Source organism: Felis catus, chromosome B2 (assembly GCF_018350175.1).
Source record: "Felis catus isolate Fca126 chromosome B2, F.catus_Fca126_mat1.0, whole genome shotgun sequence".
NCBI classification, from domain to species: domain Eukaryota; kingdom Metazoa; phylum Chordata; class Mammalia; order Carnivora; family Felidae; genus Felis; species Felis catus.
The window spans coordinates 40,239,009-40,250,945 of record NC_058372.1 but is presented as its reverse complement, the minus strand read 5'-3'; the positions used below and the strand labels follow the sequence as shown (position 1 = coordinate 40,250,945).

The following is an 11,937-nucleotide window of genomic DNA, read 5'->3' as shown; positions in this document are numbered from 1 at the left end:
CTGCTCCCCCAGTCCCTGCTGTCAACCCACACCCCCACACAATCCTTCTGTCCCTGTCCCTACCCCTCATCCACACTCTGCACCCCCCAACCACACCCCCACCCCCCACCCCCCTGCCTCCTGCCCCCTGCCTGTGCATGGACCTGCCAGGATTCCCGGCCACAAGCCGGATGTGTCTCCTTGAAGGATGGGGAAACCTCTCTCTGTCTCTGGGGAGAACTGGTCCTAGGCCCGGCTTTGCCTCCAGCCGCTATGTGACCCAAGACGACCATTTCTCTCTCCCTAACCTCAATTATCTCATCCTTGAGCAGGTTGGACTGAACAGGCAGTGCTCAGATAATTATTTGTTATAGATGTGGAATTATTTTGTTATACAAACTCTATATGCGACCCTCGTGTACAAACTAGATTTAAAGGGAGTCCCTCTGGTTGAAGAGGGGTGCTGAGGAACTCAGAACAGGAACTCGTTCGAATACATATGTTTTTATGTTGATGGAGGAAAAATAAAACTCACCTACTGAACGGCGATTTCATAGGTATGCCATTCATATAAAGTTTGCTTTAGAAACACATTTTAGGTGAAAAAGGGTTAATTAAAAAAATAATAGCAACCCATGTGGGACACAGATAAGTCCCCAAGTCATGAAGGTGGTATGTGACCGACTTGGGGAAATGTCCTAATTCTGTTCAAATACCCTCCCCCCTCCCACCTTCAGGATGTTCCAAGAGGCAGCCACCCAGAGAAGCAGAAATGTCAACTCCCTTTCCCCCCCAGGCTGCCCATGACATTGATCTCCATCTTCTGTCCCTCCACGTCCGTGCTCAGGCCCTGGCTGACTTCCCAGCCTGGGGTGGCCCAAGTGATGGGTAGGACCCTCCCTTCCCCTCGTGGGGCTCTCCGCAAGCTGGAGCTCATTCCTCTTGCCCCTTGTTTTCTCTCCTACCCGTGGATTTTTACTCACTCCTTGTACTTCCCCCACACCCAGCTGACGTGAAGACGCAAACCCCAGAAGAAAGAGCATCTTAGAAAAGATGATCACAACTGCGGCAGCCTGTGTCTCTCCCCAAGTTCTTGGACAGGTATTCCTAAAGTTGGGGTATGCAAAGAATGGGAATGGGGCCCACCTGTCCCAGACTGCCCCACTTCCCAACTGGTGTCACAGCCCTCGAGAGGGAGTGAGGTTAGACGAGGGACAGGGACGGTCAGGACGCTGGCCACAGTCAATGAGTCGCAGAGCTGTGGCACCACCCCCCACTGCGGAGCCAGCAGGGGAAGTAAGGGTGTTGGGCAGCCTCTTCTGAATAGATACCGATTTCCTCCGGATAAATGAGGACTTTCTATAGTGCCATACCTTCTCTTAGCATGTTTTATTATAATGATGCTTAGCCTGTGAGTTCCTTGGGGGTAAGGGCTACCCTTTTCTTGGCATGTCTAATATCTAGCATTCATACCAAGGAGGTGTTCAATAAATGCTTGTGGAAGGGAGGAACAATCAACGCACCACACAAGTAGGCTCCGGGGTTCCGGGGTGCGGGTTCGGCGTGTGATCGCGGCACCCACGTGGAGGCTGTGGCCACCGGGTCTGTAGGATTCCATCAGAGTCCGTGAAAGCCCAGCTCTGCGTCAGAGCTCCCCGCTCTAGAAGAGTGGGACTCGAGAGAGAAACTCGGTGGGAAAAGCTGGGCCTAGGGACGGCCCCAGGGCCGCCCAGCAGGGGGCAGTCACCACCAGCTGAGTCCTGCTCAGGGTTCAGGAACCATCCTTCCCGACTCCCACCCCGGCCCATCTGCCGCCACCGTGCACCCCAGAGGGGCGACCTGAGCTTTGGGTTCAGGAGCCTGTATCTAGTATGACAACAATGATGACCCCAGGCACCAACACGCATCCCCTCCCCAGCAGTCGGGCGGTGGGCTCAGCCTGCCGCCTCAGTCTCCCCGCCGCCGGCCCCTTCCCCCTCCTCTTCGTGCTCGCCGTTCTGGAGCCTGCGCACGATGCGGGTGAGGTCCAGGCTCCGTGTCAGCGTGTCCAGGAGCATCTGGTCCTTCTGGACGCCCTCGATGAACTCCTCCAGGGAGAGTTCCCCTGGGGCAGAGAGAAAGGGAGTCACGGGGAGGAGGTGCTCACGTCTCCCTGGCAGCGTTGTACCGGGGCCCAGAGCTGGAGTCTCGCCAGGGGGACAGAGCCAAATGCTAGGGGAAGTGGCTGCGAGGGGAGCAGGCAAAGCAGCCAGAGACCACAGTCCGGTCCAGGGGGCCCTAAAAGCCAACCCTTGTGGCTGGGGCAGGGGCGGCTGGAGGATGTGGCCTCCCTCTGCCCTCCCGCCCCTCTGCCCTGGCCGCCCCCGTCCGGGCCTCCTCACCATCCCCATTGACATCAATCTTGGAGAACACTGTATTGGTGAACTCTTCTGCACTCATGGTCGTGTCGCTGCAGGGGTTAATGGCTCGGATGGCCTGGGGAGAAAAAGAAGTGAGGGGGCCCGTCCCAGTTCTGTCTCCGCGGTACCCGAGCAACAGAGTGGGCACTAGAGGCAACGCGGGGATTTAGGAGTTTGCCTCTTGGTACAGATGGAGGAAACAGAGGCCCAGAGAGTGGATGGCACGTGGCCCGGGTCAGGCAGCTGGTCAGGGCCACAGCTGCTCCCCACCCCCCCCCCCCCGACCCTCAGTCCCAAGCCTGTCCCGTTGTGAGATTGCGGTTCCGCCTGCTGAAGTCCCAACTCGCCGTCCCTCGGGCTGTCAGCTCCGGGGGCGGGCCGCCCAGGGCGCGGCCCCGCCCTCGCCCCCGCCCCGGGCCCGGCCCTCTGCACCTGGAGTTACCCGGATGATGGTGAGCAGCTCGTCCCTGTCGATGCATCCGTTGCCATCGACGTCGTAGAGCTTGAAGTACCAGCGCAGCTTCTGTTCCACCTTCCCCTTGAGGACCAGGCTGAGCGCCGCCACGTACTCCATGAAGTCGATGTAGCCGTCCTGGGCGAGAGGGGCGGCCGCCTTGAGCCCGCTCCCCGGAGGCCCGAGGAGAGGTCGAGCCGCCCCGCGCCCCGCGCCCTTCCTGCCGGGGCCCGCCCCGTCTGTCCCCGACCCCTGCGCAGCCCTCCCCGCCTGCCCCAGAGGCTGCCCCGCCAGCTCTCGTAAACCAGCCCCCAGGGGGTGTCCACGGTGCTGCCGCCTCTTCACTGGCATTTCGGTGCCGGCGGTCACTGGCTGCTCCCATGTGATTCTCAAGCCTGAGCCCCTTCCAGCAGCAGGAAGGTGTGTGTAGGCGGGGGAAGAGAAAGCGAACCCCCAGGGAAAGAGGGCATGGTTCGGCTGAGTTTTTCAGAGCTGGGGAGAGGGCAGGAGGTAGATGCGGAGGCAAGGAGCACCGTTCTCAGTCTTCCCCTCATTCTTTGAACTTTACTGAGCACCTACTACGCGCTGTGATAGAGGCTTCAGAACCCAGTAAGACATGAACCGGCTCCCGATGGGAGCGCAGTGTTGGGGGCTCCGGTTTGAATCCTGGCTTCACCCCTCTCAAAGCTGTGGAATCTGGGACCGAGGACCCGCTGTCTCTGTAAGTTCCTCATCTGTAATATTATAATAGTACCTGCCTCTGTGGGACCGTGGAGGGATGAAACGAGTTTATGTAACTAAAGCAGGCAACACTGCCTGGCATATAGTAAACGCTCGGTAAATGTTTGCTATTCCTGTCACTACCCTTACTGTGGTTCTTTTTACAAAGAGGTCACGATGCCATCACGATGTAATGGCAACACATCTGGACAGGACATTATGGAACAAGAACACACAACTCTGCTTGGGCAAGGGCCAGAGGAGAGGCTCGGGAGACTTGCCCGGGGAAAGGTGATGTCCTCTTGAGTGTCAGAGGGGTTGACCGTGGGAGAGGGGGGCACAAGACATGCCTGCAGGCTCTTTCTCCAGGGTCCCCCCGGATTTCACAGGCCGCACCAGTGGGGTCAGGGAAGCACAGAACATAGGCCTGCCTCTGCCCATCTCACCGGCAAGCCCAGTGAGGCTGGGAGAGGGAAGCCCGTGTTTTGCAGAAAGGCTGAGCATAGGACTCGGAGTGTGTGAACTTGGAATCCAGCCTCTGTTCCTCCATTTATTCACAGCCCTGACTCTGGAACCAGGAAGTTACCCAGAGGCACATTTGGGGTCAGCGGGAAGAACTCTAACAGGCAGATTTGCCCATGGTGGACAGGGCCAGCCTCGTGCAGTAATGAGCTCCCTGTCACTGAAAGCGAGCAAGTAGAGGCTGGAGCGCTGTTACTAAAGATGTGGCAGAGGCTGGGCAGGACGGCCTCTGAGATCCCCTGGCCCAGTGTCAGGCCTGGGCCTCAGGTGAGGCCTTGATGAGCCGGAGCTCACTGTGGAGCCCCACGGTGGGTGTCGTGATCACCGTGAACATTTGCCTGGTGCTTCTCTGGGTTGCTAGGCTTTCACATACGCCTTGGCTCATCCCATTTTTGCCCACCCCCCCCCAGGGGTGTCCCCAGAACAGAGCAAGCAAAACCCCCCCAGGCCACAATGCTCAGAGAAGCAAGCAAACAGCCAAGGACGTTTCCCCTGGGCAAGAGGACACGGGGTGAGGATACTTCCGCTTTTCATTTTTTATCTCTCTGGATTGTGGGAAATGCTCACAATGAGCTGCACAAAATTACTTCCACAATTTTTTTGAATGGCTAAAAATAGGCAATGGAAAAGGATGGGAAAACAGTATGGAGGTTCCTCAAAAAGTTAAAAATAGAACTACCCTACAACCCAGCAATTGCACCTCTAGGTATTTACCCAAGGGATATGGGGGTGCTGATTTGAAGGGGCACATGCACCCCGATGTTTATAGCAGCGCTATCAGTAATAGCCAAGGTATGGAAAGAGCCCAAGTGTCCATCGACAGATGAACAGATAAAGAAGATGTGGTATATAAATACAATGGAGCATTACTCAGCAATCAAAAAGAATGAAATCTTGCCATTTACAACTAGTGGATGGACCTGGAGGGTATGACGCTAAGCGAAATTAGAGAAAGATAAATATCATATGACTTCACTCATATGTGGAATTTAAGAGACAAAACAGATGAACATTGGGGAAGGGAAACAAAAAGAATATAACAACAGGGAGGGAGATAAAACAGAAGAGACTCTTAAATACAGAGGACAGAGGGGTGCTGGAAGGGTTGTGGGTGGGGGGATGGGCTACATGGGTAGAGGGCATTAAGGAACACACTTGTGGGGTGTTATACGCAGGGGATGAATCACTGGAACCTACTGTTGAAATCGTTATTGCGCTATATGCTAACTAACTTGGATGTAAATTAAAAAAATAATCGATTAATTAATTAAATTTAAAAAATAAAATAAACATTGGGAAAGACAAAGAAAAGTAGGGGCTCTTGTGCCAGAAAGATAATGGACATCTTAGGAGAGGTGTGGCCTTGAACAAGCACAGGGCCTCCCTGAGTCTCGGTTCCTCCCCCCGAAGCTGAATGCACACTTTTCAAGACTGTGTTTGGGGTGAGATTCAGTAATGACACTACAGTCATACTAACTTCTTTCTAGTGCCTCTCGTGCCGAGTATTTTCATTTGCTTTACTCATTTAATCTCACCACCATCCCGAGAGGTGGGATTTTTGTCCCCGTCTCCAGACGAAAGCTAAAGTTGAGAGGAGGGGTTAGACCAACAACCGATGAATGGCCGGACTTTGCCTAGAAACCAGGCCTCCTAAATCCTACCCGGCGCTCAGACGCAGGAGTGAAGATTTACATCGATTTGTGTGCACCTGCCTGAGTGCCAGGAGCGGCCAAGCCCAGGCAAAACTTTGAAGTAAGCCAAGTACCTGGTTTTTTCCCCAGGATCACACTCCCCACTCACACTGCTGCACCCCCCCAGCCTCCCCCCCCCCGCCCCGGAACAGAACGCTGGGCCATAACTGCCGTCTGCTCAGGGGCTGGCAAACTTTTTCTATAGACGACCAGATAGCAAATAGTTCAGCTTGGGCAGTATGTAAACAACTGGGTGTGGTGCGTTCTAATAAAACCTCACTTATAAAAATAGGACCACGGGCCATCGTGTGCACACCCCTGTTTAACTTAGCGCACACTCTGGTGTCCCATCTCGTAGCCAGTCTGCTCTGTGCTCATGACAATGGGTAGGAGGCGGTATTGCCCAAAGTGTGGTTTACACCGTGGGTGTATGCAAAGCCCTTTAGATGTTACAGAGATACTCTTCATTTTAATAATTATGTATTTAAATGAATGTGTATTGTAAAATACGTAATTAGCCCATAGAACTCATGATTGCTCATCGATCCATTCACTCGTATAACAAATATTTGTTCAGCCCCTACGATGGTCCAGGCACCGCTCTAGATGCTGGAGATTCGGAAATGAGTCAGCCAGACAAAAATCCCCGCCCTCGTGGAGCTCACACTCCAGGAGGGGAGACACAACATAGTGGCCACGTGTTGTTCAGTATCAGTTGTCAGAAGATGAGGTACGCTCTGGGGGGCGGGGGAGGGAAGGTGGGACAGGAAATGCAGGGGTAGGGGCTAGTCCCGGTGAAATAGGGTTTCAATCAGGAAATCAGGGCAAGCGTCCGTGGCAAGGAGACATGTGAGCAGAGACTTGTAGCAGGGAAAGGTGTGAGCCAAGCAGAATTCTGGAGGACAAGGGTCCCGGGCATCACAAAGGCCCCGAGGCGAAGGTGTGCCCAGCTCAATCAAGGAAGTCAGGTTGGGGACAGTGGAGGGGGTGCTTGCAAAATCCAAGGTTGATGGATTTTTCCTCCCTGGTGTCATATATGTGATTTTCGGGCGTCCCTTTGGAGATGTGTCTTGACCCAAAGGGTTTCCTTACAGGTGAGAAGCTGAGATACCTCGGTGTGTTTAGGTGTCAGGTGTTGAGGCTCAACCACTGACCCTTCTCCCGGGGTCCAGCATGCTGATGCCATCCCTTCTGGTCTCCATGCCACAAGCTCCAGTGCTCTGCTCCCCCGCGCCCCCTTCAGGAAAGCCAGTGGGCACCTTGAGGTTGGGATTCAGAGCCCATAATCTGCTTTGTCCCCTTAACCCTAAATATTAGTGAGTTTTAAATAGCCTCTGAGCCCCAGCTGTCCTTAGAAGCCCCGTCCGCAGTGATGTTTGGACTCTCCGGGCAGCGAGGGGGGCCGGGAAAGCTCTGGGCAGCCTCCCCCGGCTTGCAGTGGGCACATGGCAGGGTGACTTCACCTCCTCATGCTTCCAGGTGAGCGCCGGGGAGGGTGGGGCCCAGCCAGGGTGGGGAGACGGGTTTGTAGCCTTGGGTTCCCCTCCCGCTGCATCTTGACTCAGTTGCTCCAAACAAACGGAAGATTTGCTCTTGGCACCAACAACTACCTTAACCCATGCTCTCAACCTCCGTGGCAGATGCAGGGCAAGGAGCAGAGAGCGTGGGGGGTAGATCTTGGGCGCGAGGCCACCCGGTTGATGAGCGCTAAGGGCCCTAACTCACTGTACCCAGCACCCCCCTTCCAGCTGATCAGGAGTCCCGGTGATTACTCGGGGAGATGACAGTTCGACCACCGTGCAGACCTTCGGACCGACTCGAGAGAAGGTGAGCTGAGGTCATTGGGCATTTTGGAGTTGGGAGCAGTCTGGACGTCCCAGCTACCAGGCAGCCTTGTCTGTCCTCAGAGCACCGGGAGTGACCCATGTAACACGGGCCTGCCTGTGCCAGGCTGGCCAGGGCTACAGACTTATCACCCTGCTCTCTCCTCTCCCCTCCTCCTCCTCCTGCACCCCGCGAGCATCCAAGGGCCTGGGCAAAAGTGCCGGGTATAGCACCCAGCACTCAGTAAGTGCCCAACAGCTGTCTTGTAAGTGTTCCCACTCGGTTTGGAGTAAACCGAGAGGAAGCCATTAGGCTGGGCCTCTGGGTACACTAATCCGTGGACCCCTCTGTCTTCCCCTGGAAAAGTGAGGGCACGGACAGGCTCTGGTTCGTTTCTGAACCCCCAGTGCCTGATCGCAGTAGGTGCTCAGTGAACATTAGATCCACGGACTCCCCAACACAGCCCCAGATACACAGAGAAGCGCGCCCCCTCCTCCGGGAGACGCCACTGTTCTGGCGCCTGCCCCTCGCAGCCCCGCACTGGCCAGGCCTCCCGGGGCGGCCCTCCAGCGCCCACCCACCCCACCCCAGGCCTCCCTGCTCACTTTGTTGAAGTCAAAGGTCTCAAACATCTGCTCCACATACTGGCTGGTGGACGGGCTCAGGTTCTTGAGGCCGAAGAACTGGCGGAACTCGTAGAGGGTGAGCTGGCCGGAGGGGCACTCGGTCATGAACTTCTTGTACCACTGGTGGCACTCGGTGCTGCTCAGCTCCTCCGCCGACTTACCATCCATCACGTTGCCCATCTCCCAGGCCCCACCTGTGGCCGGCGCCCAAGGCGGATGGATCCTGCTCCCCGCTGCCCCTGCACGAGGAAGGCTCGGCTTTCTAACAGCGGGCCCTCCTCGCTCACAGCCCGGAGTGGTCCAGAGCTGAGCAAAGAAGATCTGACGAATCAGACAGCACAGGAGGAGGTGAGCAGAGAGACAAAGGTAATGGGGGGCTGTGCAACCCCACGGCCAAGTGCAGGAGGAGCCAGAGAAGTGGTGTTAAGTCCCCACTAAACCCCTGCGGCCAATGGGGACTGCTCCTAGGAAAGAAGAGCGAAAATAGAACAAAGCTTAGGGAAGCAGAGGCCCAGGATTACAGCCTTGAGCTGATAGGTGAGAGGATTTTCTTACCCGTTTTGTAATCTCGTTATCCCTTCTTACCAGGGCCGAAGAAGTGGCTGTTCTGATCCTGTGACCTCCATTCCTTCTTCTCCTGTTTTCAGTGGGCTCTCAATGTTTTTGGTTCCTGCCCTCCGACATGGAATTGAGGTACGTCTGAGATAGAGCTGGTGCCTCTTCCAGAGGTGGACCAACTGTGGGCTTTTGACAGGACTGCTGTGTACGGTTATACATGCTGTGCACTGCACTTGACCATCACAACTGAGGGGTTCCAGTCACACCGTGGGTAGTTAATGCATAAGCACGCCTGAATCATGCAGAGTTTGTGGGCTTCCAAGACGAGTCCTGAGTAGCTAGAGGGAACCCCCTCCTCCATTAAACTGTACAAGTTCATGTAGCCATGTATACACACACACTCACTGGTCCTCTTCTGACTACATTCTTACATTCCCAGAGACTGTATCTCTCTCATCCCAGGAGGCTTGAATTCAACCTTCCATCTGACTCCACACCTGACACCATCAGCTCCCACGGCATGGGGATAGGGGACATTGAGCGTGTGCCTTATGGCCTGGGGTGTGTGTGTGTGTGTGTGTGTGTGTGTGTGTGTGTGTGTGTGTGAGTGAGGGCACCACCACACAGGTGCATGGTGAACTGCTACAGCTGATCCTGGAAAGTTCCTAGACCAAGCCTAGGGGCCCGTCTGTGACAAAGGTTGTCCCTGTCACATGACACTGCTGTGTACATGATACGTGTAACTAAAAGGAAACAACCAAAATGTGAACAGGGCTCTTTCTGGGTCATGACATCACCAGCGATAGTATAATCTTTGCTTTTTTTTTTTTTTAATTTTTTTTTCAACGTTTTTTATTTATTTTTGGGACAGAGAGAGACAGAGCATGAACGGGGGAGGGGCAGAGAGAGAGGGAGACACAGAATCGGAAACAGGCTCCAGGCTCTGAGCCATCAGCCCAGAGCCTGACGCGGGGCTCGAACCCACGGACCGCGAGATCGTGACCTGGCTGAAGTCGGACGCTTAACCAACTGCGCCACCCAGGTGCCCCATCTTTGCCTTTTTTTTTTTAATGTTTATTTATTTTTGAGAGAGAGGAAGACAGCATGAGCACGGGAGGAGCAGAGAGAGGAGGAGACACAGAATCGGAAGCAGGCTCCGAGCTGTCAGCATAGAGCCCGAGGCGGGGCTCGAACTCACGAACGGTGAGATCATGACCCGAGCCAAAGTCTGATGCTTAACCAACTGGGCCACCCAGGCGCCCCTAATCTTTGCTTTTTAAAACTTATCTGTATTTTTTAAATGATTCACAATGAACACATACTGCTCACAGAAAACAGAGGTCAGCTGTTTTTGAACAAGAAACCAAACAAGACTGTTTTGCTTCTCCTCTATCTAAAGAGGTGAATGCAGGGCGCACTGGGCAAGTGGCCGCTGGGGGCCGCCCGGCACATGGCTTGGATACGGGGCCAGAGAAGCTCCTCCGGTGAACTTGGGGCCCAGGCTCACGTCCTTGTCTTCGGAGTCCTCTCGGCATTGGGGTTTGGACTGAAGGAGTCGAGGGTGAGGTGGCAGCTTATCTTTCCAATGCTCCCGGTTTATATCCTCCCCACTCTTCCCACAGACACACCCTCCTCCGAGAACCTTTCCGAATCTCAGCAGAATTCATTTTTCTTGCCTCGGCGCACCGATGGTTTGCGGATGTGTTATAATAGCTTTCTAGGCTGCTTAAACACTACCACAGAGTCCGTAGCTTCAAACTCTACACGTTTAGGGGCGCCTGGGGGGCTCAGTCGTTAAGCGTCCGACTTCGGCTCGGGTCATGATCTCACGGTTCGTGGGTTCGAGCCCCGCGTCGGGCTCTGTGCTGACAGCTCAGAGCCTGGAGCCGGCTTCGGATTCTGTGTCTCCCTCTCTCTCTGCCCCTCCCCCGCTCATACTCTGCCTCTCTAGCTCAAAAATAAACATTTTTAAAAATTAAGAAAAAAATCCTACATGTTTATTATCACACAGTTTCTGTGGGCCAGCAGTCTGGCTCTGTGCTGACTTTCACTGGGTCCTCTGCCCCAGGTCCCAAAGGGCTGTGATCATGGTGTCATCTGGGGTGCGTTCACATCTGGAGGCTTGACTGGGGAAGAATCCACTTCTGCCTCATTCAGCGTGTTGGCAGAATTCATTTCCTGGGTATAGGACTGAGGGCCCTGGCTTCTTGCTAGACATTATCTGGAGCCCACTCTCGGTTACCAGAGGCTGTCTGCAGTTTCTAGGACTTTCCAAAGTTCCTTATTACACGGGCTCCTCAGTGTGGCTGCTTATTTCATCAAGCCAGCAAGGAGAATCTCTCTCCAATCTGCTAAAATGGAAGCTTATATCGTGTAACTAACCAAGGAAATGCCATCCTGTTACCTTTGCCACATTCCGTGGGTTAGTGGTGAGTCACAGATCTCAGCCACGCTCAGAGGAGGATTGTGCCAAGGCGGGTACAGCAGGAGGTGGAAGTCATAGGGGTCACCACATCTAGGACAATGTTCACCGTTCTTTTATTATTATTATTATTAAACATTTATTTATTTTTGAGAGACAAAGAGAGACAGAGCAAGAGTAGAGGAGGGGCAGAGAGAGGGAGACACAGAATCGGAAGCAGACTCCAGGCTCCGAGCTGTCAGCACAGAGCCCCACGCGGGGCTCTCACTTACGGGACTCGATCTCACGAACTGCGAGATCATGACCTAAGCTGAAGTCGGGCACTTAACTGACTGAGCCACCCAGACGCCCCAACAATGTTCACACTTCTATTATAACATACATGAGGTTCATTGATTTCTCAAATTATACGCAGCTGTTTATTGTCAGCCTGTCGTCAGGAACTCGGGGTGGAGGCCTCTGTGTTATTCATCTCGCGCACCCTCCCAGCACCTAGTGCCAAAGATTCCACATGGTCATGCGCTGGTTATCCCGTTGGCGCCCTCCCCACCCATTCTCCACCTTCCTCTGTGTGCTCTGAGCGCCAGGAGGCTGACCCCTGTGGACTGGATCACTCGGGCTCCCCGGGGCCTCTGGCTTCTGGCAGTTCATCCCCTGGAAAGCAGTGGAAGGAGACTGGCTGGTAGGAAAAGAGAAGAGTCTGGGCGTTTGCTCCCCACCCTCCCTGCTGGGTCATAGTTTG

At 54.5% G+C, this 11,937-nt stretch overlaps 1 protein-coding gene and 2 long non-coding RNA genes across 5 annotated transcripts; 2 read left to right on the top strand and 1 right to left on the bottom strand.

Annotated features, from left to right (window-relative positions):
- Positions 1-1,349: 1,349 nt before the first annotated feature.
- On the bottom strand, positions 1,350-8,409 carry GUCA1A (guanylate cyclase activator 1A). Its single transcript, XM_003986138.5, has 4 exons — positions 8,195-8,409; positions 2,821-2,970; positions 2,361-2,454; positions 1,350-2,083 (listed from the first exon to the last, which is right to left on the bottom strand). The coding sequence occupies exons 1-4, from the start codon at positions 8,393-8,395 to the stop codon at positions 1,914-1,916; spliced, it is 615 nt and encodes a 204-aa protein (XP_003986187.2). The 5' UTR covers positions 8,396-8,409; the 3' UTR covers positions 1,350-1,913.
- On the top strand, positions 2,969-4,822 carry LOC123385366. Its single transcript, XR_006597772.1, has 3 exons — positions 2,969-3,553; positions 3,722-3,843; positions 4,113-4,822. It is a non-coding gene; the product is annotated as an uncharacterized LOC123385366 (long non-coding RNA).
- LOC109499669 lies at positions 5,110-10,603 on the top strand. 3 transcript variants are annotated; one of them, XR_006597771.1, is made up of 4 exons: positions 5,110-6,495; positions 6,860-7,592; positions 8,403-8,563; positions 8,804-9,632. It is a non-coding gene; the product is annotated as an uncharacterized LOC109499669 (long non-coding RNA). The 3 variants fall into 3 exon arrangements; XR_006597770.1 differs by lacking the exon at positions 5,110-6,495 and adding an exon at positions 10,396-10,603 and having other exon boundaries at positions 6,531-7,592; positions 8,804-8,908; XR_006597769.1 differs by lacking the exon at positions 5,110-6,495 and having other exon boundaries at positions 6,531-7,592.
- The last annotated feature ends 1,334 nt before the right edge of the window (positions 10,604-11,937 follow it).

What these genes read in the sequence shown, in the direction of transcription:
- GUCA1A (XM_003986138.5), bottom strand. Translation starts at nt 8,395, where the DNA reads ATGGGCAACGTGATGGATGGTAAGTCGGCGGAGGAGCTGAGCAGCACC. An exon ending in AGACCTTTGACTTCAACAAA is followed by an intron (nt 2,971 to 8,194) that starts GTGAGCAGGGAG and finishes CCTCTCGCCCAG; the next exon opens with GACGGCTACATCGACTTCAT. An exon ending in AGCTGCTCACCATCATCCGG is followed by an intron (nt 2,455 to 2,820) that starts GTAACTCCAGGT and finishes TTTTCTCCCCAG; the next exon opens with GCCATCCGAGCCATTAACCC.